The sequence below is a fragment of the Pleuronectes platessa genome, chromosome 23, assembly GCF_947347685.1.
Source record: "Pleuronectes platessa chromosome 23, fPlePla1.1, whole genome shotgun sequence".
Taxonomy (NCBI): domain Eukaryota; kingdom Metazoa; phylum Chordata; class Actinopteri; order Pleuronectiformes; family Pleuronectidae; genus Pleuronectes; species Pleuronectes platessa.
Genome location: NC_070648.1, coordinates 15,358,421 through 15,380,318, shown reverse-complemented (window position 1 = coordinate 15,380,318; position 21,898 = coordinate 15,358,421). Strand labels below are relative to the sequence as shown.

At 40.0% G+C, this 21,898-nt stretch overlaps 1 protein-coding gene across 6 annotated transcripts in view; it reads right to left on the bottom strand.

Moving 5' to 3' along the window:
- Nucleotides 1-20,896, bottom strand: part of ehbp1l1a (EH domain binding protein 1-like 1a) — a 39,052-nt gene extending 18,156 nt beyond the window's left edge. For 2 of the 6 annotated variants that reach the window (XM_053415591.1, XM_053415589.1), the window contains exons 1-12: nt 20,603-20,896; nt 13,148-13,205; nt 12,806-12,901; nt 12,644-12,697; nt 12,358-12,536; nt 12,053-12,198; nt 10,180-10,413; nt 6,504-6,563; nt 6,316-6,421; nt 4,453-4,893; nt 667-4,278; nt 517-582 (exon numbers count right to left, since the gene is read on the bottom strand). In XM_053415591.1, coding sequence (XP_053271566.1) covers nt 517-582; nt 667-4,278; nt 4,453-4,893; nt 6,316-6,421; nt 6,504-6,563; nt 10,180-10,413; nt 12,053-12,198; nt 12,358-12,536; nt 12,644-12,697; nt 12,806-12,901; nt 13,148-13,205; nt 20,603-20,706 — 5,156 coding nt within the window. In that variant the 5' untranslated portion in view covers nt 20,707-20,896. The remainder of the gene's footprint in view (nt 1-516; nt 583-666; nt 4,279-4,452; nt 4,894-6,315; nt 6,422-6,503; nt 6,564-10,179; nt 10,414-12,052; nt 12,199-12,357; nt 12,537-12,643; nt 12,698-12,805; nt 12,902-13,147; nt 13,206-20,602) is intronic. The other 4 variants (XM_053415590.1, XM_053415594.1, XM_053415593.1 and 1 more) reach the window with 3 other exon arrangements.
- Nucleotides 20,897-21,898: the final 1,002 nt, after the last annotated feature.

The window sequence follows — 21,898 nt, the reverse complement described above, 5'->3', positions numbered from 1 at the left end:
TGTTTTGTTATTATATTTTTTCTATATATAAGTCCAATGTTAACATAAAAATGAGCCCTACCTTAAGAGGGCATTATCATCATGCAACACATAATAACAAATAAATTATTCCGACAGAAACAAATGCCACGTGTTATTCTCTCTCTCACTTACTGACTCTCACAAGTATTGAACATACCATGGTTCACAATGCAATGGGATGTAGTGAAAACATTCCCTCACTCTTATGAAAAGGTTTCATTTGGCTCTTCTACAGGCATGACACTGTGACCCTCCACAATGACCCATGCACCCTCTCCTAAGTCCTCATTCCAGTATATGTTCTCATTTATTGTTATATGTGTTTTTCCTGACTTTCTTTATGACCCATAGGGTTGAAGCAATGACAAGGGAAAAGACAGACATCGTTGTATTAATTTGGGGACCGCACGGCAATTTAAATCTCCACAGATGACAGGCACGACAAAAGCAAATGCAACACGTAATTGCACCACTGTGCAAACCAAGGCAACCCACCTCTTTTTAACACTCAAGAATAGTGGCGTGTCAGGAATGGAGTGCCACATTCTGCAATGCAAGTTTCTGAAAACAGAGTCAGAAAGCAAATGTTTCAATTTCCACTGATATCGCAGACAGACGCCAACTCTCCAATTCCAACCCACTCACCCTTTTTCTAGCACAGCTACTCCTTTGGCTTCTGTCCAAAAGCCCTGATCATCTTTATCCATCTCTAAAGGTGAGCACACATCCAATCTTGTTTTCTTTGCATCAAGATCTAATCGGGCTGGTATTGCCTCACCATCTAACATCACAATCCCATCAAATCTTGAGGATGGCTGATCCACTTGAATTTCCAAACTTGATGATGGTAACTTTCTGACAATGGCCTCGATGGGACGGGTTGATGACTCAACTGTCCTTCGTTGCACATCCTCTTGTTTATCTTGGATGGGGAATATAAACTCCATTGATCTCTCTCTGACATTAAACCTACTAAGGGATTGTTCTTCCAACGGCAACTGATTACTCATCAATATAGATTTTTTAACTAGCCACCCTTGTCCTGACTGGTGCACATGTGTTGATGGTGCACCGAGAACAGAAGCTTTCTTTGGGCAAGAAGGCACAATATTCACCATATTGGGAAGCTGGTCTATGTCAGGCAGTGGACAAGAAGGTTCAGGAGAAAGAACTGCCTGTATTCTATCTTTGTAAAGACAGTAATGCTTTTGGTGAAATTGAAGGTAGCCTTGTGTCTTTACTGTCGCCACGGGCCAGCCCACTTTAGAATCAGAAATAACTGATGCTCTTGAAGCAAAACCAATGATACTTGACTGTGTTGGGCAACATGACGTCAATTCTACAGAGTTTAGATTTCTTTCTACAATGGCAGCAACAGCTTGGGGTTGTGGAGCAGATGGAAATCCAGGATTCAGGGCTTGTCGTGGACATGATGGAAGCATACTCAGCATTATTTCTTTGTCCCAGGGTGGAAGTTCCCTAACTGTAAGATCTTGGTTAACAAACGTATGCCCTCTATTAAATGGGGTTTCCCAAATTGCATCCCTGTCCTCAAACCAGACATCCAATTCATTTGCACCATACTTTGAAGGCTGACCTGGAATTTGACTGTGTTTTGGTAAAGTGGCAAATGATTTGAACATGCTCGGAGCCTCTTTAATTAAAGGTTCCACTGGTCTCGCTCCTAACTTAGAGGGAATACCATGAATATTAGAGTGTTTGGGACAAGATGGTAACATGGATACCATTATTCTGACCACCCCCCTCTCTCTGAAATACATATTTTGGTCATGTATTACTGACATCTTTCTGGGGTTTGTTAATGGGGTTTTCAACACTGGCATTTTGTCCACGCTCCATTCTACTTCATCAGACTCATTGTAAAATCTAGATGGAATTCCACAAACTCTGGAATGTCTTGGACAAGTAGGCAGCAGATTGATTATGCTTGGCATATAAGCCAATGTCTGACATTGTAGTGATGGAAAGCCTGATAAACAGGCTGTCCGTGGACAGGAGGGCAGTATGGATACCATAGATATGTCACAGTCACCATCATGATGGAACACATTAAGATAATTTGAATGTGACAGTGCAGACCTCGTTTGTTGCAGCCATTTTGTTGTCATTGGCCACCTAATTCTAAGGTCTATCCTATCATCTGTCCAAGCTGTAACTTGGGATTGGTTTAAGGATGGCATTCCAGGAACTCTGGATTCCTTTGTACAACTAGGCAACAATTTTACCATAATTGGGCCATCAGCTAATGTCAGTGTTAGAGCAGAGGGAAACCCAGGTACAGTAGCAATCGGAGGGCAAGAAGGTAATAATGCACTCATTCTTTTTACAGTGCTCTTATCAAAACATGAAGGTGCATTTAGTATCTGCCCTTCCCTTTGGACAAATGGACTATTCCATTGGAGACTTTTATAAGCAAACCATTCCTTGCAGGTGGAGGAACAAAGTTGTTGTCCAGTCTTTGAAGGCAAACCAGCGATTGCACTATATCTGGGGCATGTGGGCAATACATTAACCATACTAGGTTCTTGCCGTGGAGCAGAGGGTAAGCCAAAAACCTTGGCCTTTTTAGGGCAACTCATTAACATATCAAACATTCTACCATATTTAAAGGTGTCAGTATCTTTCTGTATCCATTGAACAATGTAAACATGTATATTCTTCTTCGGTCTCTTGTTAATTAATATGCTCAAGGCATGCCAGTCTTTTTTATCTGAATCGTTCTGGTCTCGAGATGGTATACCAGGAGTTTGGGACTGTTTAGGGCATATAGATACAAGACTGACAATATTTCTTGACAGCTTATGCGGTGCTGTGGGCATACCTGCATAGCACGATATCGCCGGACATGATGGCAACAATGCCACTGAACTGCAAAAGTCTCCTTTGCCTAGATCTTGAGCCACACTTGGGGAAATATCATGAATCAGGACATTACGTTTACAAAATGGTTTTGCCATGATAATATGCCCGGTTACAACAAAACCTTCATCTTGAGCACTAACTGGCTCCCTAGAGGGAAAACCAGGGACTCTGGTTTTTCTTGGGCAAGTTGGAAAAATATCAACCATGATAGGATCTTTCCTTGATGGCACAGAGGGAAATCCAGGAATGGTTTCCTTACAGGGACAAGATGGTAACATATTAACCATTTGTTTTATGTGCTTCTTATTCTCCTGGGACTTTTCCTGGACACAGGACAGATTTGAAACCAATGCTTCTTTTATCTGCAACTTCTTTGTCCATAGAGAACATCCGTCCCAAACATTTGTATCACATCCTAGCACTGGTCCAACAGAGGCTAAACCTGGGACACTGCAAACTTTGGGACATGTAGATAAAAACTGAGCCATATTAGGTTCGCGTTTCATAGCAGATGGGAATCCAGGAATACTTGCAGACTTTGAGCATGTTGGTGTCAGGTCCACCATTTTCACAATTCCTGCACTACCTGCATAAATCAAACTATCATAATCTATTAACAGGAGCACTGGCAATGTCTTGCTGGGTAACCTCTGAAAAAGTAAACTGTTCTCATCTGGCCAAGCTACAACTTGTGACTGATGTAAAGATGGCATACCAGGAATCTTGGAATATTGTGAGCAACTTGATAGTAAATGAATCATACTTGGTATTCTCACAGTTCCTTCAATCTGAGTTTCACACAGTATATTTGATGGTAAATGAGAAACGGAACTCCCTCTAGTACCCAATAGTCCAAGTTCCACCTTGGAAATGTACACACATTGTTCATCTATACTGACTGTAGAGCTTTGTAACCCAAGTTCTTGTTTAACTCTACAATCTCTTTCACACGATAGCCTCTTATTTATCGACTGAGCCACACTTTCAGTTCTCCCTTCCTCCATACAGTAATCTGAATCCAAACTACAGACAACAAAGTTACTAGTTGGAGGCAATGCACTAGATTCTTCTGTTTGATTTGATAAATCCTTTGTTGTGGTCTGCTGTCCAGAGAGATACCCAACATGAGAGTCCAATCTTGAAGTGACTTGGTCCAAGGCAGCTGTGATGCATGTGATTTTCTCATCTACAGCAGGTACTGAAACAGTAGGGTTGTTTCTTAGAGGGCCTCTTTGTGGCTCCTCCGACAGGGAGTTTGTTGTAAATGACTGTTCTCCAGTCTGAGTTTCTTGAATTGTGTTCACCTCCATTGAAGAAAAAGTAGAACTGGTGCCTCTGAGACAAGATGGCACTGAGGCATCCATACTCTCATTTCTGAAGGAGTAGAGTATACCAAAGATTGATGTCAGCACACAAATTTGGACTTAAGAAAACTATGAAGGAATATCTAAGTGTTGATAATTGACAAGATTTGATAGGAACTCAAAAGCATTTATGAGACTATATCATGGGTAGGCATTAACTGACAGAACACCATGCCACACTTACCCCAAATCCTTAGTTATATGTTCTTTTTTGTTGGTCGCTCCTATCCTTAATATTGGTGTTGTGTCAGAAGTTGTAGCAGTTTCGGGCAAGTGCAACAAAAGTCTCTGAAGTGATTTGGAATATGCTTGGGGATTAGTAGGAGAATGGGGTATATGCTGAACAGACTCAGGTTGAGCTATTGGACTCCCTAACTGAATGGACATCTGAGACAGGTGACTCCTTGATGTAACCAGAAGCTCCTTGATTGAAGTGGATGTTGGATCATGACACTCAGGGTTTTGCTTAGTTCCAGACAAGTGGGGAGGAAGCGTTTCCTGGATGGTGGGGTATATCCTTGTCACCCTTGATTCTGTCTGTGTTTTTGGCATCTCAAAATATTTTAGCCCTGGGGCAATGGGTGATCTGGGGCTAATGGTCAGAGGGGAAGCAGTGCTCTTAGGTCTGAGGGATAAACAGACAGTAGGTTGTAAGAAAAGTCTCCATCACAGGAATGATGTCACACCCAGGCCATAGTCCCAATGCTGAACAGCATACAAGTCTGACAAGAATATGGCAAACAATACTACAGGAGATTTAAACCAGGAAGTTATCAAAGAAACATAAACTTTATCATAAATCACGGAAGAAATTACCAGGTCTTGGCAAGCTGCAAAGTGCTAAATAAAATAATACAAATATAATATAACAATACAATGAAGGAACTTTACCAGATCTGACACTTGCTACATCAACATGACTTGGATTAAGTTATTTTTTGATCAAATTTTTATGCAAAAATAATTACTATATGCAATAATATTTCATGCACAGCCAATGAATATACTTTTTCTGCAACTTACAAACATAGTCATAAGCAGTGGAGGCTTCTCAAAAGAGGGCACCAAAATCTTATTCTACAAGATTTTCAAGTGAAAATAAAGGGGTATTTCATTTACATGTGACATCTATTGCACTTCTGTCCATCCTTGGAGAGGGATCCCTCACATGTGGCTCTCTCCGAGGTTTCTATGTTCTTTTTACCCTGTTAAAAGTTTTTTTTTTAGTTTTTCCTTACTCTTGTTGAGGGTTAAGGGCAGAGGATGTCACACCTTGTTAAAGCCCTATGAGACAAATTGTGATTTGTGAATATGGGCTATCCAAATAAAATTTGATTGATTGATTGAGTAGTTATTCTATCTAAAATAAAATAACTGCCATGAGACATGAAATTCTGAATTACAAATACATTTTCACAGAAGTGCATTAAAAACATCTGTTGGCATTATGGCATTTCTGGCTTTTTACTTTTTCCCTTGAGTCCTGAATTTAACGTGTTTTCAAATATCCCCTGAACCCCTTCAATCTAAAAAAAAGAGTTTGTTTGTAGGCTAAAAAAATAACTGTTTTTTTCCCAGTTTTTTTCCCAGTTTTTTTTCCAGGTTTTATTCCAGGTTTTTTTCCAGGTTTTTCACGATGGCTGTCACTGGCTATACCAGCTCAGAAAATCCCTACAAACTATCATATATCCGGATTTTTCCTGTCACCTTATGTCTGTGTACTATATATATATATATTCAAATATAAAGTAAAAAGTATCAAAGTCCCCCCTGTTTTCAGGCCATTTCAACTTCAACAAATGTTTGAAAAGTGTGAAGCTTCACCCACTGATTAGAGCTTCCTCAGTTGTCCAAAGCGTACTGCTACTTCACAAAATACACAAGATTCATACTGAAATCTTTCTCTTAAATAATGAACCGCAACTCATTGAGAACTTTTGACGCCACAAATTCTGGGGTGTCAAAAGTTTCTGGGGTCAGTAATTCCATAGCAGCCATGCCAACCACACCATTCCTGATAAAACAACGTAGCCTCATATTTACTCACCCTGCTGTTGTCTTATGAACCTCAACTCCAAAATGCAGATCTCTTTTCTGATCTGGATTCCTGGACGTCTCAGTCATCCGGCTGGTCGGGGCCCATGGATCAGGCGCTGAGCAACGTCATATGAAGTTGTAGTCATTCTATGTAGGTATCACTTATTCTAATTTACCTAATTTTGCGTTCATGCTCACCTGTAGATGTTGTGCACTGCTTACCCTCTTCGCTCAGTGTGCTCAACTGTCTTTTGAAATCTAAAAGAAAAGGAAGTATTATAAATAATAACCCGTAAGTTTGTTCATATGCCACTACAGAATGAACAGTGCATAGTTTTACCAGCAAATATAAACAACCAGCAGAGGGAGACGTGAGCTTGCATGTCAGATGGATTTGGTCTATTATTTTATTGCTAGTAAACATGTAGGAACAATGTGAATCTTGTTCCTTTTTTATTCTGTACCTGTATCTTGGTCACTGGGGGAGACTATCACAGTTTGGGATGTGTGGGGAGGAGGAGGAGGAGGATGCCCAGAGAGAATTAGAGCAGAGGAAGGCCTTAGAGGAGGAAGTGAGGGCTCTATAACAGGGGTGTCCTGGGGTCTCGAGGAAGGAACAAATCCATACCCTCCTTGTGGTTTTTTCTCCAAAGACTGATCAATGGGCAGAGAGGATGAAGCTGACAGGGAGGAGACAGAGGCATGACAGGAAGGAGAGGAAGAAAGGAGACGGAAGGGAAAGAACGGATGACGGGAGATAAATAACCCAAATTTTGAGTAAGCTTTCCAAAATCAGTTCAGTGGACATTTTCTCCCATGTTAATGCATTGATGTGTCAAGTAACAAAGAGCAAGAGTAAAGGACAGTTTTAAAAAGATTGCAATTTTGTAAAATCTTAGCCGATGTGATTATTAATGTGTTTGTTCAAATGGAGCTTTTTTAGATCTGAGATCACACTTACATACTGACGTACATGTCTGGGGGAAGCTTGACAACAAAACCAATATAAGCTGTCAAGAGACTGATCTCGGGTCAGATCACTTTTACGAATTTAAAAGCTGAAGTAGTGAGAATGAACCAAGGCAACATACAGTATTGGTAAATTACATGTGGGAGCAGGAGACAAGGTAGTGGGTTTAGGTAAGAGCAGACAAAATAATGAAAGGGACAAAAGTAAAACAGGGAGGCTCAGGCGGATCACTAAGGGAGGATGTCAGGCTTGAAAAAGCAGCATTACATGGCCTCTCTATTCTCTGCTTTTTCGGCAGCACTGCAGGTTCTCTGGGATCATTAGCAGAGACGTGAAGAAACTTTGGAGAGAGGTTTTTCTGTGCTAGAGGGGCCTGAGATTTAGGAGGCCTCCATTCACTCTGCCAGGGAGCTGGAAAAAGATGAGAATGAAAAAACATGGGAGGATAGAGAAACTTACAGGTTTGTGAAATGAAAAGTATGAACTAGCGTAGTAGGGCCACACAGTATCTCTGTCCCTGTACCTGTCTCAGGGGCAGATGGTAGACTGGTGGGTCTGGTGAGGGCTGGGCCTAGCCCTCCCCCAGAGGTGGGATGAGATTTGGGGTGTGGAACAGGAGGTGGTGGAAGTAAAATAGGGAAGAAGGTGGGAGGAGCTGATGAGGAAGAGGAGACAGACGAAACAGAAGGAACGCTCTGCGCTCTCCAGATAGTAGGACATGCTGAGAGAGGAAGATAGGAACAGGTGGTAAGACTAATAATGCGTAAAACTTTTAATTTGAATACTTATAAGCTTAACATCACATAAAATAAAAATGTTTGCTTGTTACATTAAAAGCTCTCAAGACCTCCAAGATGCAGGGATGTGAAGCAGCTCCTCCAGTAAGTGTAAGGAAGCTTTAAATCTAGCTCAAGCAACTTAGGAACAGAGCTGTCATCAGATATCGAAATGTCAAATAGGCAACTGTAGCCTTTCATGGTTTCACAACGAATGCTAAATAAGGGCTAAATAGTTAAAGATGTCTTACGAAAAACTCAATAGTTTAGCTAGTTCTCCAAAAGAACACAATCTAAATGTATTTGTTTGACTATTCTCCAATTGACTGGACCAAGTAGGACCTCTAAAACAAGTTAACGATAATGTTTTGCAAAAATATGTTGCATAGAAAGTAAACTCGATGCAATACCTAATGCAAGTATGCAAAACCAACCTGCAACAAAAAAATTAAATAGTCTCTGGCTACAGCTATCAACGGTGCACGGTGTACATTTGGAACTGTATTTTTTAATAGAAGCTCGGGTCTCTTTTACACTGAACACTAACACAGAATTACTGTTCATTTTAAATTTGGAAATACAAGATACCTGTTTGTGAAGCACCAGAGAAAAAAGGGGGATGAAGAGATTTATCAGAGGTTGTAGTAGAGACAAAAGAGGTGGAAAGGGCTTCAGGAGAAGTGCAGGTAGAAAAGAGTTGGGCCTCCGAGTCCTCAGCTGGACAGGAGTCACTATGGAAGCTATGGGGCCTAAGAGGAGCTGAAATGGGAGCTAAAAAGAAAGGAGAGGCAGGAAATGGCAGAAAGGGGAGGGCAGGAAGGAAAATTTAAAGATATGAAAATTGCGAAATAAACAAAAAATACATAAAATGCTAACAGCCAGTAAAACTGCAAACAGAAACAGACAGATGCAGAGAAATACATTAAATCCTCTCAGAGTGCTTTCTCACACTAATAAGAATTATAGTGTGGTATTGCAATTGATTGATGCACTTTCTAGATAAGCTGATGTCCTTTTTGATGCATTTTTTGAGTCAAATAAATAGATAATAAAAAAGTGTATTTCACAAAACATAAAATTCTATTGCCAAAAAAAATCCACAATTTGCTTAAGTTATTGACAATTAATGTAATTGTAAATACTACCAACCGTTAACAAGAGACAAGGCTTACAGTATAGCTATTTTGTCATGGGGAGGATAAGGAACATTGGACATTTTACATTTGAGATTAACATCTGATTAAACACCTACTTAATTCAGGGGATGTAGAAGAAAGTGTTCTTTAAAACTGTTTGTACAGAAGCCTTCACAGTAAATGTGAAAGGTCTAAGCTAGCTTCTAAAGTAAGCTTGTACTGAACTACTCTGCAGGGCTGTGCAATGTTTAAGGTCACGGGAAGTTTATAGTCAAAAGAATAAACATGAAAGAAAAAAAGGATTACGAATATATCAGCCTTATAATGTACGTTCTATTTACTAGATACATATAATCAGTCTATCCCTAAAATAAAATGACTCATTGCTGTTTCCCTAAAATATAAACATTCGCAATCATTTGCAAAACACTTGACCCCTCCAACAGAGATCAGAGCATAATGTGAAAACAAACTCTAAGAGCACATTGTCTGCCAATGCACTTTATATGACTTGACCTCACTGGCCAGGCAACAGCACTGTCTGGCTGCAATTGGAGACACATTCCTGAACACACATTTACAGTGACTGTGGAACACTGCTGTGTAAATGGAACATTCAGAAATTAGCCAGTAAATCTCACATGATGAGGAATCATTTGTCGGCCTGGGTGAAGCTCAAGGACTCAAAACGAGGACATTCAATTTGTGACTTGGCGGAGATATGATGGACACAGCAGAGAGTGGCATGTTCCAATGAAACATGTGGATCACATTAAACAACTACACACCACAAGTTTCACTGAACACATACACTGACTTCTTTTTTTATATAAGCCTGATTGAAGATTGACCAAACACTTTACTGTAGACACTTTGTCCAAACCTCAAGTGTAACTCTACAATACAGAGAGGTATTTCTTTAATATCTACCAAAACAGTCTGATCCGAAAGAAACAAGGGACAAAGGATGAGGAATATCTGCTCACAGATACCTGATCCGGCAACCGGCTGGAAGATTTTTGGAAGCGCAGGAGGGTGAGCACGTGTAAAGGCCGGTAATGAGTAGGCATAGGGGGAGGGCCGGGCCTGCTGGTTAGTGCTTGGTGGTCGTGTGTGGGTTTGCAATAAAGAGGATGGAACAGAGGGGTGTGGGGGTTCAGGCAGAGGAGGATGGAATGGGGCCGAGACGGTGGAGGAAATGCCAGGAGACGTTTTGCAATCCATCACTGGGTAAAAGATAGGACATGAAATGGACAGGGAAAAGAAGAAATGAACGAGTGGACGACTGAAATGGACAGTGATCATCAGACTAGTGCTCAACACAATAACTACAGACAAGAGAAAAACCTTCACATTACATATCTGATTTACATTCTGTATGTCAATATAATAAGTCCTCAAGAGGGAATACTGTGACCAACCAGGATCCCAACAAAAAGGTGCGAGAGTAAATCAGGAAAAAGAAAAAAAATACCTGTGGGGCCTGATTCAATTGCAGGCCTCCAAGCCAGGTCATGTATTCTTGCAGTAGAAAGAGCAGAAGCTGTTAGAGGAAGATAAAAGGTTACAGGGCACAGAAAGATTGGATAAAATAGAGGTAAGTTTGAAATAGGAAGCATGAGAGGAAGCAGCAGTTTGAGAAAAAAACTTCAGGAGAATCGTTGTTTTCTAACTCCTTAATCAGTACAGAGGTGAGGCTGAAAATAACCCCTATTAATTATAACCTCGTGTGTACGCTGCAAATCGTAATGAGTTGCTACTCTGAATTCAGTGCAGCAGCACTTTATATAAGAACAATCTCTAAAGACACATGTGCAAGTTAATGCTGGTGATTTTACGCTACTGGCGATGTCTATCGCTACATCCATACTACTACGTTTTCGTTTGCAAACACATCAACCACGTCTGACGTCCACACTACTCCAGAGTTCTAGAGCTGTTACAATGGAGATGTTTGGAAATGATGCTGTCCCCATTTTAGTTTGAAAACGCCGGTGCTGCATTTTAGTCTGGACGAGCAGAAACAGAGATGTTTGGAAATTATGACACAGACACTCCAGAATGCTTGCTGATTGGGTCTTTTTAGTCCCAACATAGCCTTCACTGATTCGTCAGGCTCCTATCACATGACCCCCTTCCTCAATAGCCATTTTAGTAGACAGTCAATTCAGTAGATTAAATGTTACCTTCCAATCGTAGGAAATATTGATCAATATTGTTCATATGTCTTTTAAGGCACGTTTTCCTCAACTCAATCACCTCACACTATTAGTCACATTCATATGGCATACACTAACACATGAGGTGTTCTTGATATGGAGGAATAGGGAAAATTGAGCCAGGGATTGAACCACCAATCTTATCATAATTGGATGATTCGCTCTACCTTCTGAACCACAGACGGTCCGACAGTTGTCAATTTGCCCACTGAATATATGATAGCGAATCCACAAGACCATTCAATTTCAGTTTTAATTGTATAGCGCCGAATCACAAGATATATTATTTCAAGGCACTTTAAGTCAAGACCTTATTAAAGAGAAAGCCAACAGTTTCCCACAATGAGCAAGCACTTGGCAACTGTGGAGAGAAAAAAACTCACACTTGTCAAAGTGTCCTTGAGCAATATACTAATGTACCATCAATGTGTGAGTGTGTTTGCTAGTGAAGAGCAGTATGAAAATCTATCTCAATGTGACCACTGATGCAAAGTGCTCTGTGTGGCCATTAAGACTCTAAAAGACATAATCTGCCAGTCATTACTTTTAAAGTACTAATCTCCCAGATTAGAACTGTTTGATCTAGGATTGTTTGTTAAATTAATGTCACCATCCAAATGATCCTCAAACGTGTTCCCCTTCTTACCAGAAACGTGAGCAGCATGTCCAGTTCCAAAGCTGGCCCTTCGCTCCTCTCCCGCCTCATCATCGCTGTCAACAAAGTCATCCAGGTTGCCAATGTCGCTCTGTTTCATACTCATTAGACTGGCCAAACTCTGCATGTCCTCGTCCCTGTGGGGGTAGAAAAAGATGAATCTTACAACTATTTTGATAAAATATCATTATTGGTCGTTAAACCTTTTCTGGGCTTTAACAGCTGATTGAAGTTCTTCAATACAACTACACAGCTTTGAGGTACAACTGTTTTCGATAGATGAGTTGATGACTTACGTGGCCTTCCCCTCTTTGAGAAAGATACAGGACAGGTTGAGTTTCAGCGTGGCTTCCACCACTTTGACGGACATTGGTTTAAGCTTCAGTGTTACATCATACTGGGCCGAATTGGCACTGGCATACTTCTTCATATTGACATCAACTGATGCCAGCACCTTCCTGCGGCCTTTTGTCTCCTGTAGAAAAAAACATCTTCGTCATCATCTGAGTCTACCAATTAAAAGTTCATTCAATAAATTATATGAAACTACAACTAAGGATATCACGGACGGACCAGACTCACATTTTCAATGACAAAAGTCCAATCTTTGTCTTCAAACTCCTCAGCAGTGGGTTCCTGTTGAAAAACATGATTGCTTGGTGTCTTAGCCATGCCATTTCCTATCCAGATTAATACCTAACCAATTTCACATTAGGAATCAGCCACTAATAAGAAGAGACTTGCCTTGAAGAGTGTGACAGAAACGTCTAAACTCTCTGGAACCTGCCAAATCACCAGGCCTCTGTAGGGGTTCTGAATCCCTGGCTGCCAACTGTGGAGCTGGCAGAACATTTGAAAGAAACCAAGGATTCAATCTCAAAAAACGTTGGCTAACTTTTCAATGAATTGTCGTTTAACCTCTGCACACTTTAAATTACAAAACTAAAAAGAAATTTCAACCTCTTGATCTATCAAAATCAAGAACAGATTTCACAGTATTTGAGAGTACTTTCTACTCAGAGAGCCGTGAAAAGTAAATGAAAACTTGAATTCTACTGTATGTCTCGCATTTCTTTGCTTTCTTACCTTTGTACTGTGACGTCGACTCCTCCTGATCCACACCACTCTCAGTTTGTCTGGTTGCCTGAAACCACAGAAAAGCACAAATGTATATCCATTTTTCTATTTTTGTTCACTGCCTGCTGTATGCCAGTGTGTCTGTAGATAACTCTTCTGCGAGTTGGAATATTATGATTTTTAAATTCTTTTGTAAATAAATTTGCACACTGACATACTGAGTGTCAGTGTGCAAATTGTGGCAGTACAGCGATTATAAAAGTCCAAACTGAGAAACTAAATAAAGTAGGACAAAGTAAATGTAGTATATTAAGCAAACGGTTTGTGAATTTGGATGAACAGTAATGACTGAAGTTTGACCACTGAGACTTATTGGACAAATCATATATTATTTGAATACAAGAGAGTCACAAGTACTGCCCTTATGAATATATTGGTCTATTATTTGAGTTACTCATTGACTTTGGAAGCATAGCACATCTATTGAACTTTAAAGAAAAATAAATAATATCTGTGCCCATGTTACGTAACAGACTAGAGTGGGCAGGGAAGAGTGTGTGTGTGTGTGTGTGTCTCTTGACATAAACTGCCGATCCCATATTCAGTGATTGATTGATTGATTGATAATGAATCAAGATTGTTACTGTCACCTTATGTCTCCTGTGTGGCAGGTGAACATCGTGAACGCAAAATGTGTTTAAATACCTGTCTCATAAACTCCAAAGTGAATTGGACAAACTCAAAGTAAACTGCAAGTACTATAGGTGTCTTTAGAACTTCTGAATAGTGATGGTGTTTATTGTTAACATGTTAAAGTGAGCACAGATCAGCGGGGGTGGCAAGAGTAAGAAAGGAGGACATGCGGCAGGGTAATTCAGCACAGTACAAGGATACCGTGCCTATTATGTGGATCTGCCGCAATCCTCAAGCAGCGGCAGCAACAATTTTACAGCGGGGGGTCACTGTAGTGTCCTGGCATATTCTTGATTGAATAACTTTTATTCAAGGAAATACAATTGTTTTTATGTAGAGTGCACCAACCACACCATGGCAATTTCCAATATATGCAAATATACGTGGCAATAAAAATAATTCTGATCCTGATTCCGGTTATACCATAGGGCTTAACAAGGTGCGACATCCTTTGTCCTTAACCCTCAACAAGAGTAAGGAAAAACTAGTATAACATTTTTTAAATGCAGTATTTTGGTAATTCATAATAATACAAATTAATAATTAATTAATAATATGTCATATTAGTAACTAATATGATATATTATTAATTATATTAGTAACTAATATGATACATTATTAATTAATTATGAATTATTATATTATTTTTTTATAAAAATATTGAATAAAATAAACCGTTTTTAACATAATGGAAATATGCGTCAATGTTTAAAGTATTTATACACAAAAGAAACGTCTGACAGAAATGTAGGGAGCAGCAATGACAATGGAGGAGATATTTCCAGTAATGGTATAATATCTGAGGAGGCATTGTATGTCAAGCAGACTTGCTGTTATCTTAGCACATGATCAGAAACCACCACGAGCACGCTCCATCACCACTATCCACAATTAGGATCCACCATCAGGATCCACAATCCACCATTACGATCCGCCATCAGCTGCCACCACGATCCAATATCACAATCTCTGATTCAGGACCCATCTTCATGATCTATGTTTCAGGATCACAATCTACGATCCGACCATGATGTCATTGAAATTTAATGAATCACCCGGTCCTACCTGCGAGTATGATGATCACCTATTTGCATCTACTGTGTTGAGTGAGTGGCAATAATGCTGGGGCAGCAGCTGTTTGTGACACAGATAGAGACAGTGCAGCCTGCGGCAATACTTTCGGATACGCACGGCCATTTTGAAAGTATAACCCAGGGAGGGTGTATGTGTGAACATAGATGTCCAAACTAGCTGGAACAGACATTAAACAGACTACAATGGGAGCCATCCCAGTGCAATGTCAATAGTGACTGTTTTAACATAAAATAACTCCATACATATTGCAAAGAACATTTAAGATATGAATATAAGAATATTCTGCATGCTGTAGGACTGTAGGACTGTTGTATTAATGTACAAGACCTTCAGTTCTACATATACATTTTTCTCTGCTACATACAACCACCACTTTTTCTTTCTCTCACTAATACAACACATGTACAACAACAAAATAAGTTTCCTAATTCTTCTGTTTCACTTAATTCTTACTCAGCAGCAGCAGCAGGACCTGTTTGCGGGAGTCAATTGTAATAAATCAATAAATATAATAAAAAATGATTTAGCTTTATCAAAAAGCTATAAATAAACATAATTAATAGATGGATGAATAAACAGCAAGTAAATGACGTAGAAAAATTGGACATTGATCCAGCTGCTTCAATACAAAACAGATTGAATCAATATTGTCTCATTGTCGTACTGGTCCAACTGTCATGACAACAGTGTGCCTGTAGGCCTCGTTCTTAAGTCACATCACTCAGATAATCAATGTTTGAATTGGTGAGAAAGTTTGTGAGCAACAGACGAGTGAGAGTGAGACCGTGAACATAAATAGATGCCTGCCATGCTGATCTTAACAGAGACTTAAAAGCAAATCCTACACCTGCTGCGCTATTTATCACAGACATGTTTCGATGTTGCAACAGGCTGACCTACTAACGTACAAAGTGTTTTTTCAGCTCATGTAGCCTGTAAATTAGTGGTTTGTAGAGTGCAGCCTCCCAATGCAGAATACATGTCGTACATAGAACACACTAATGTCGGAAAGGGCGTGCGTCCAGCTGATCCACATTTTACACATTCTTGTCATAGCCTGTCGTAATCACAAGTGCACTGTTTGTGTTGTCTCCTGTAGGTGACCAACAAATGTATATTCCTGAGAAGCTTCAAATCCCAACAAACCCATGCTTCTTTTTAGGACTTTACAACAACAACAAGACTGCATGAGGTCACACATTCTTTTTAATTATTGCACATCTCCCTCCTTTCTATGATGGCTGGCGGTTCCCTCGAGCTGCGAGTGTGGCTGTCTGGATATAAGACTCACAAATAGTAAATAGACTATATATATATATATATAATATCATATAGCACTGGTCATTTATCAACGACTCGATGCGCTTCACAGTGCTAGTCACACTCAACCATTCACAAATTCATACAGTGCTACTATGTGCTGAACTTGTTCTATCACACACGCTGATAAGGTCGTCACGGGCAATTTGGGACTCAGTATCTTGCCCAAAGTCACAGAATGCAGACTGGAGGATCTGGGGAGCCAACGACATTCTGGCTAGGAGACGACCTTCTCTACCTTTTGAGCCACAGCCACAAACCCACAAACGACTGATAACAAATATATTACTTACTGAGATAGTAAATCAAAATGAAGGTGTATTTATGTGAAAATTCTTTAAAGTTATGAGATAATTATAAATCCTGGTGACAGCTGAGCTGTGATTTCAGCTGTATTTACTTAGATGAAATTAATCAATATAACGCCTTCATTCCTTTAAGTGGAATATTTTTCATTAAGCTGGGGTCTTGTTTACATGAGCGGAGAATGGAAAAGGTTTCAGTGAGCCATCGTGCAAGGAGTTGATCGTTGTGGTGAAGCGAGATTCTCGGGTATTGTCTAAAAATAATTGTATTTTACTAATGTCTGGACTTAATGGCTAGACTTGTGTGACATGCAGTCAGAGGCAACTCAAGGATGACTTTATTTAGGTCAGGCAAGGTCCCTAATAACCAAGCAAATCAGGTGAGGAGAAGGCTAAAAAGGTACAGACAATGATCTAAATTAGGTAGGCAAGATGTAGTAAGCTGGACTGGAAAGCTAAAACTCCTGGAGTACTTTATATCCTAAAAGGAGGGAAACATGCGTACAGGCAGACGAGGTAAGCTGATGCTAGTAGTGGGAACAACAAGCTACCTGCAAGGTAAGTGGATCTACAACCAGAGGCATATGAGAGAGAATGCAAAATAGAACCTTGACAGAGGTTGCTGACATGATAGTACATCCCCTCAAGGCACTGCATTGGAGAGTCCTACTAATTTGATGAGGACCACAGACTTCCCGTCTTCTCAACTACTGCTGTCCTCGTCCTTAGTGACCTACCCTGACTGTGCAAATAGAGGCCAGGTGCCTCCTTTTAACTGGTTTAATTTTGGAGACATGGAAGAGATAGGAAAAGTCATCCTCAAGTTCCTGGGAAAGCAAACACCAGTTATGTACTGATAACAACCAGATCCTTAGGCCGCAGCAGAAACTGACAGCAGGGACCTGGGCCCAGTCCACCATCCTCTTGTATAAAACCAAGTAACGAAAGAGGACTGAGTGGGTATTTAACTAAGTACAATGCCAACAGTGGATGAAGGGCTTGACGGAATGTTGACCATCTTCTCCAGGACAGGGAAAAGCAGCAGCCGGTAACTATACACACGTTGGAACACGAACATGTGAAGGATTCACAACTCTAAGATCCCTCCACAACCAAATGACAAAATAAACTTAAGCAAAAAATTAAATTGTGCTGTCTATCTTACATTCAAAGGCCACTCTCATTTCAGTCTTGCTTAAACATTTTATGTGTCTAATCCTTGACTTTTTATACCTGATGGGGAACATAACTGTAGCACAGACCAAGCAAAGTATATCAATACAAGCCTACTTGGTTAAACACACATTGTGTCGTAAGTAACAGGAACAAAAACATGTTGAAACTGGTCGCTGTGTATGATACGTCAGGAAAAGTGCATAAACAGAGTGACAGGAAGGTGGGTCACTAAACAAGCCAGGGCTGGAAGATTGGAAGCACATGCTGACTGTTCCTTGCGTAATGATAATGGAATTAAAGGAACTCCTGCCTCGCCAAGACTGAAGCTGTCAGCCAGACAGCTCAAACACTAACCACACCAACACAGGACAAGAGGTCACATAGTGAGATTTGAGTGGTCCTTTCAGATTGTGACCATTTATAATGCCTGCAAACCCTGTTTTTCCTCAATTTTAATTATCCATTATGCTATCTTCATCTCTATCAGACATTTTCTTATGTATAAATACTTTAAAAATTGACACATCTTTCCATTATGCTATAAACTATCAGTCTAATCAGTGTTGTAAATATAGTAATTTTGTTGATGTGTTCAGTTTAATGCAGCATCTATTGCTCCTCACATGTGGCTCTCTCTGAGGTTGCTACGTTTCTGTCCCTTGTTTTTGGGGGGGGGGGGGGGGTGAGTCTTTCCTTACTCTTGTTGAGGGTTAAGGACATATGATGTCACACCTTGTTAAAGCCCTTTGAGATAAATTGTGATTTGTGAATATAAGATATGCAAATAAAATGTGATTGATTGATTGTTGACCCCCCCACACCATGTGCACAGTTTGCTCTGTTGGTCAGTTGCAGTTTTTTTCAGTTTATTTTGTTGACAAAATCACACTGACTCTTTTGTGTAAATAATGACAAAATATTTGATCTAAGAAGTAACACCACATCATCTTCTTCCTACTCTTGGTTGTTTTGAGGGTTTGGTTTAACAACCAGGTATATGTCTGGACCGTGTGTGGTCAATGTTTGGAATTTAGTAAGTTTACTGGAAAGTATATATACCCTGTTGGGAAAGTCCGGTAAATGTAGCTAGCTGGCTAATGTCAGCTGGTTTCAGCCATTTGTCTCCTTGATACGCTGTGCTCAAATATACAATATATAAAAATAAAAAAAAGACAAATGCACAGTGAAGCTGTTCTTTTAGACATGTTTTTCTGTTTCTGTTGTCAAGACAATGGAACAAGTATGAACCGGTAGCTGAGACATGGCCCATTAACACAGCATGTTAACCACCAGTCCCTTAACAACCATATCCAAACTGCTGCGCTTATAGAATCCTGATGATAGCTGTGCTCTGAATTCAGCTGTATTTACTTGTAAAATGATCACTCATAAAGACAGGTAGAAGCTCATTAACATCAGTCAGTCACCAAACATTCACGTTTAAAGGGTTAGCTCTTCTGTAGCAGTAATCTCATCATAGTGTCTCCTGACGCCCCACGGGCAGCAGTTTATTGCCATCTGTAATTCAACTCCAGTTGAAATAAATGTTTTCAAGCCTTAAATACACCGAAAATGTATCAATTACAATTTTTGTATATCTGTCCAGGCAAAAGTCTTGCTGCTTGTGTCTAACTATTAAAAAGTGTATGCCATTTATGTCAAAATGGAAGTTCACAACCCAACGGTTGACGCAAGAGCATATGCTATTTAAACACCAGGGGAGCTGGACAGGGAACTAATAACTGTGTCAGTCTGAAACTAGAAAAGACACTTAGATCAAGCTTAATGCTGTGCTAGGTTACAACAGATTATTAATTTCATTGCAAATTTGTTTTTCAATTCGTTCATTAATTATCTTGTCGACAAAATGACAGTAACCAAGCCCCAAAAGCCAATTTTTGCTGAATTTTAAATGTGCATATAAATCATGTTTACTATTACCCTAATATGAAAATGTTTCTATTTTCCTGTTGATAAGACTAACCGAATAGCACAAGTGAATAACACGTAGAAACCAGGATGTGATAATGTGATAGTTGAGTAAAGTGATTCAGTAAGGGACACTGTGGGATCCCTTTTTATTTGTAAACAACAAATAACTAGCAACAGTGAGAGACAATTATCGGCTAAACAAAAAAAAGTTTGAACCTGACTTAACATATATTTAAGTCAGGCCGTGTGAGGGGGGCTTGACCACCTTAATCTGAAATCCTGGAGGTGTTGATGATGACCACATCCTCCCTGCACCTGACTCGGACTGTCCTCCCAGACATCATCACTCATGCCAATACAACTTGGTTACATGACTCCCAGTACACAGGGTGCCATGTCACATAGTGACAACATGCATTGGCTTAATATTAAAAGCAACAGACGCGGAAGTAATGGGGCGTGCTCTCCTCAAAGGGAAGGAAAAGGTTCCTTCCGGGGCGCGTCTGCACAGTTCGATCCAATCTACTGATGAAGTGAAGATGCAGACTTTTTAAGAATATTGTCCTATGAGCAGGAGATCCAGACACGATCGTGAATATCTGTCATGAGGCTCAAGTGGCAACTTTAAGGAACACTTCAGGACTTCGGTCCCGCCCCTCTGTGAATGTATACCGATGTAATAATAGGATAACAACTCAACCAACACCTTTCACCAACAAATGTCCTGCTCGTTGTGTGAGCTGGAAAACGGAACAGCGTTCAAATAGTCCCTCAAAGGCCATTTTGTTTTGTATTGCGCACATAATTCCGCGGAAATAATTAAATGTTACTATTTCTGAGTGGAGTTTGGTGCCACCGCAGGAAGACGACACGACTCTACATCCATTTCACGAACACATCACTGGTCCACCATGCTAGATAAAGTGTTGTGACAGTTTCTCACCATTTATCAGTGCATTCTATCATCAGCTCCTGGAACGAGGCGGCGAACTGGAACTTGGACGCCTTCTTCCCGACCCGCTGCAGCCGCTTCCACACAGACGTCATGGTCAGACTGGTGGGATCATTGTCTCCTCTCGGTGTGAACGTGTGTCCTGCAGAGGGAGGTGGATGGAGAGACGGCCACCTGCTTCTCTGACAGCTCCACTCTTCACCGGGGTCCGACCCTGTTTCACAGTCCGCTGACCAAACACACAACTCTGTGCAGAGATGATGCTGTCAAGCTCCCCGGAACACGCACAGCAGCACGGAGGACTTTCAAAATAAAACACTCACACACAAGGAGCGTTCACGTCAGAGGCATTTGAGCAAAGCGCTTTTATTTAGCAACAAAATGAAAGCCAGAGCTCTTACCACAAGACGAAAGGTTGGATATTATAGGCTAAAGTCTTAAAACCCCAAAAGATTCAAATAAAAGTTGTAAATTGAAGACAATTAATATTCATTTAATCCATCCGTTACATTGTACGAGAAAAGTGGAATACATGTGTACAAATTCCACTTCGTTCGATACCATGTGACACAATATTACAAACACCAGTCAAAGGCGAAAATGAAAAGTGTTGTCTATATCATTTTGATGACAAATTAACTTTTTTTTCTCTAAAGTTACTAAGCATCTTGTATACTGAACCGATGAGTCAAAAATGTATGATTAAAGTTGACCAAATTCATTGTTTGATTCGGTCAACTAAATATGAAAACGCTTGAAAACTGACATTTATTTTCAAACTTGAAGGTCAAGACTTCCTGTTTCACCCAGGTTTGTTAGAGCTGGCTTGATGTAGCCCAAATGGTTTTTGGGCAATATGATTTACAATATTTCACATAAGCAATAATAAAGAGATATGGTAGATATGTGATGTTGCAGTCAACAAATCACCAATAGAGTGATAGTAAAAGGTTATTTAGCTAATAGTCACAACAGTTAGTCATCAACACCTGCAGGAACTGTTTTTTTCATCTTATAAGGCCTAATTTTGAGAAAACTGTCATTCATAACTGAAAAAGTTCTTGTGTTTTCCATTAAGTTTTATGTGATTTTGGTTTTAGCTTGCTTATAATGAAGCTAGACATAGTGAAATGGCATTTCCTCCCTGCCTAAATCCGACTGCTGCAGATGACTCATCTAACTCAAGGAAGTCATAACAGTAACATGCACAAATCCTCTTAACCCAAACAGTGATTACTGAGTTCCCATGAAGCTGATGTTGAGGGTTATTATCATGGCCTGAGCACA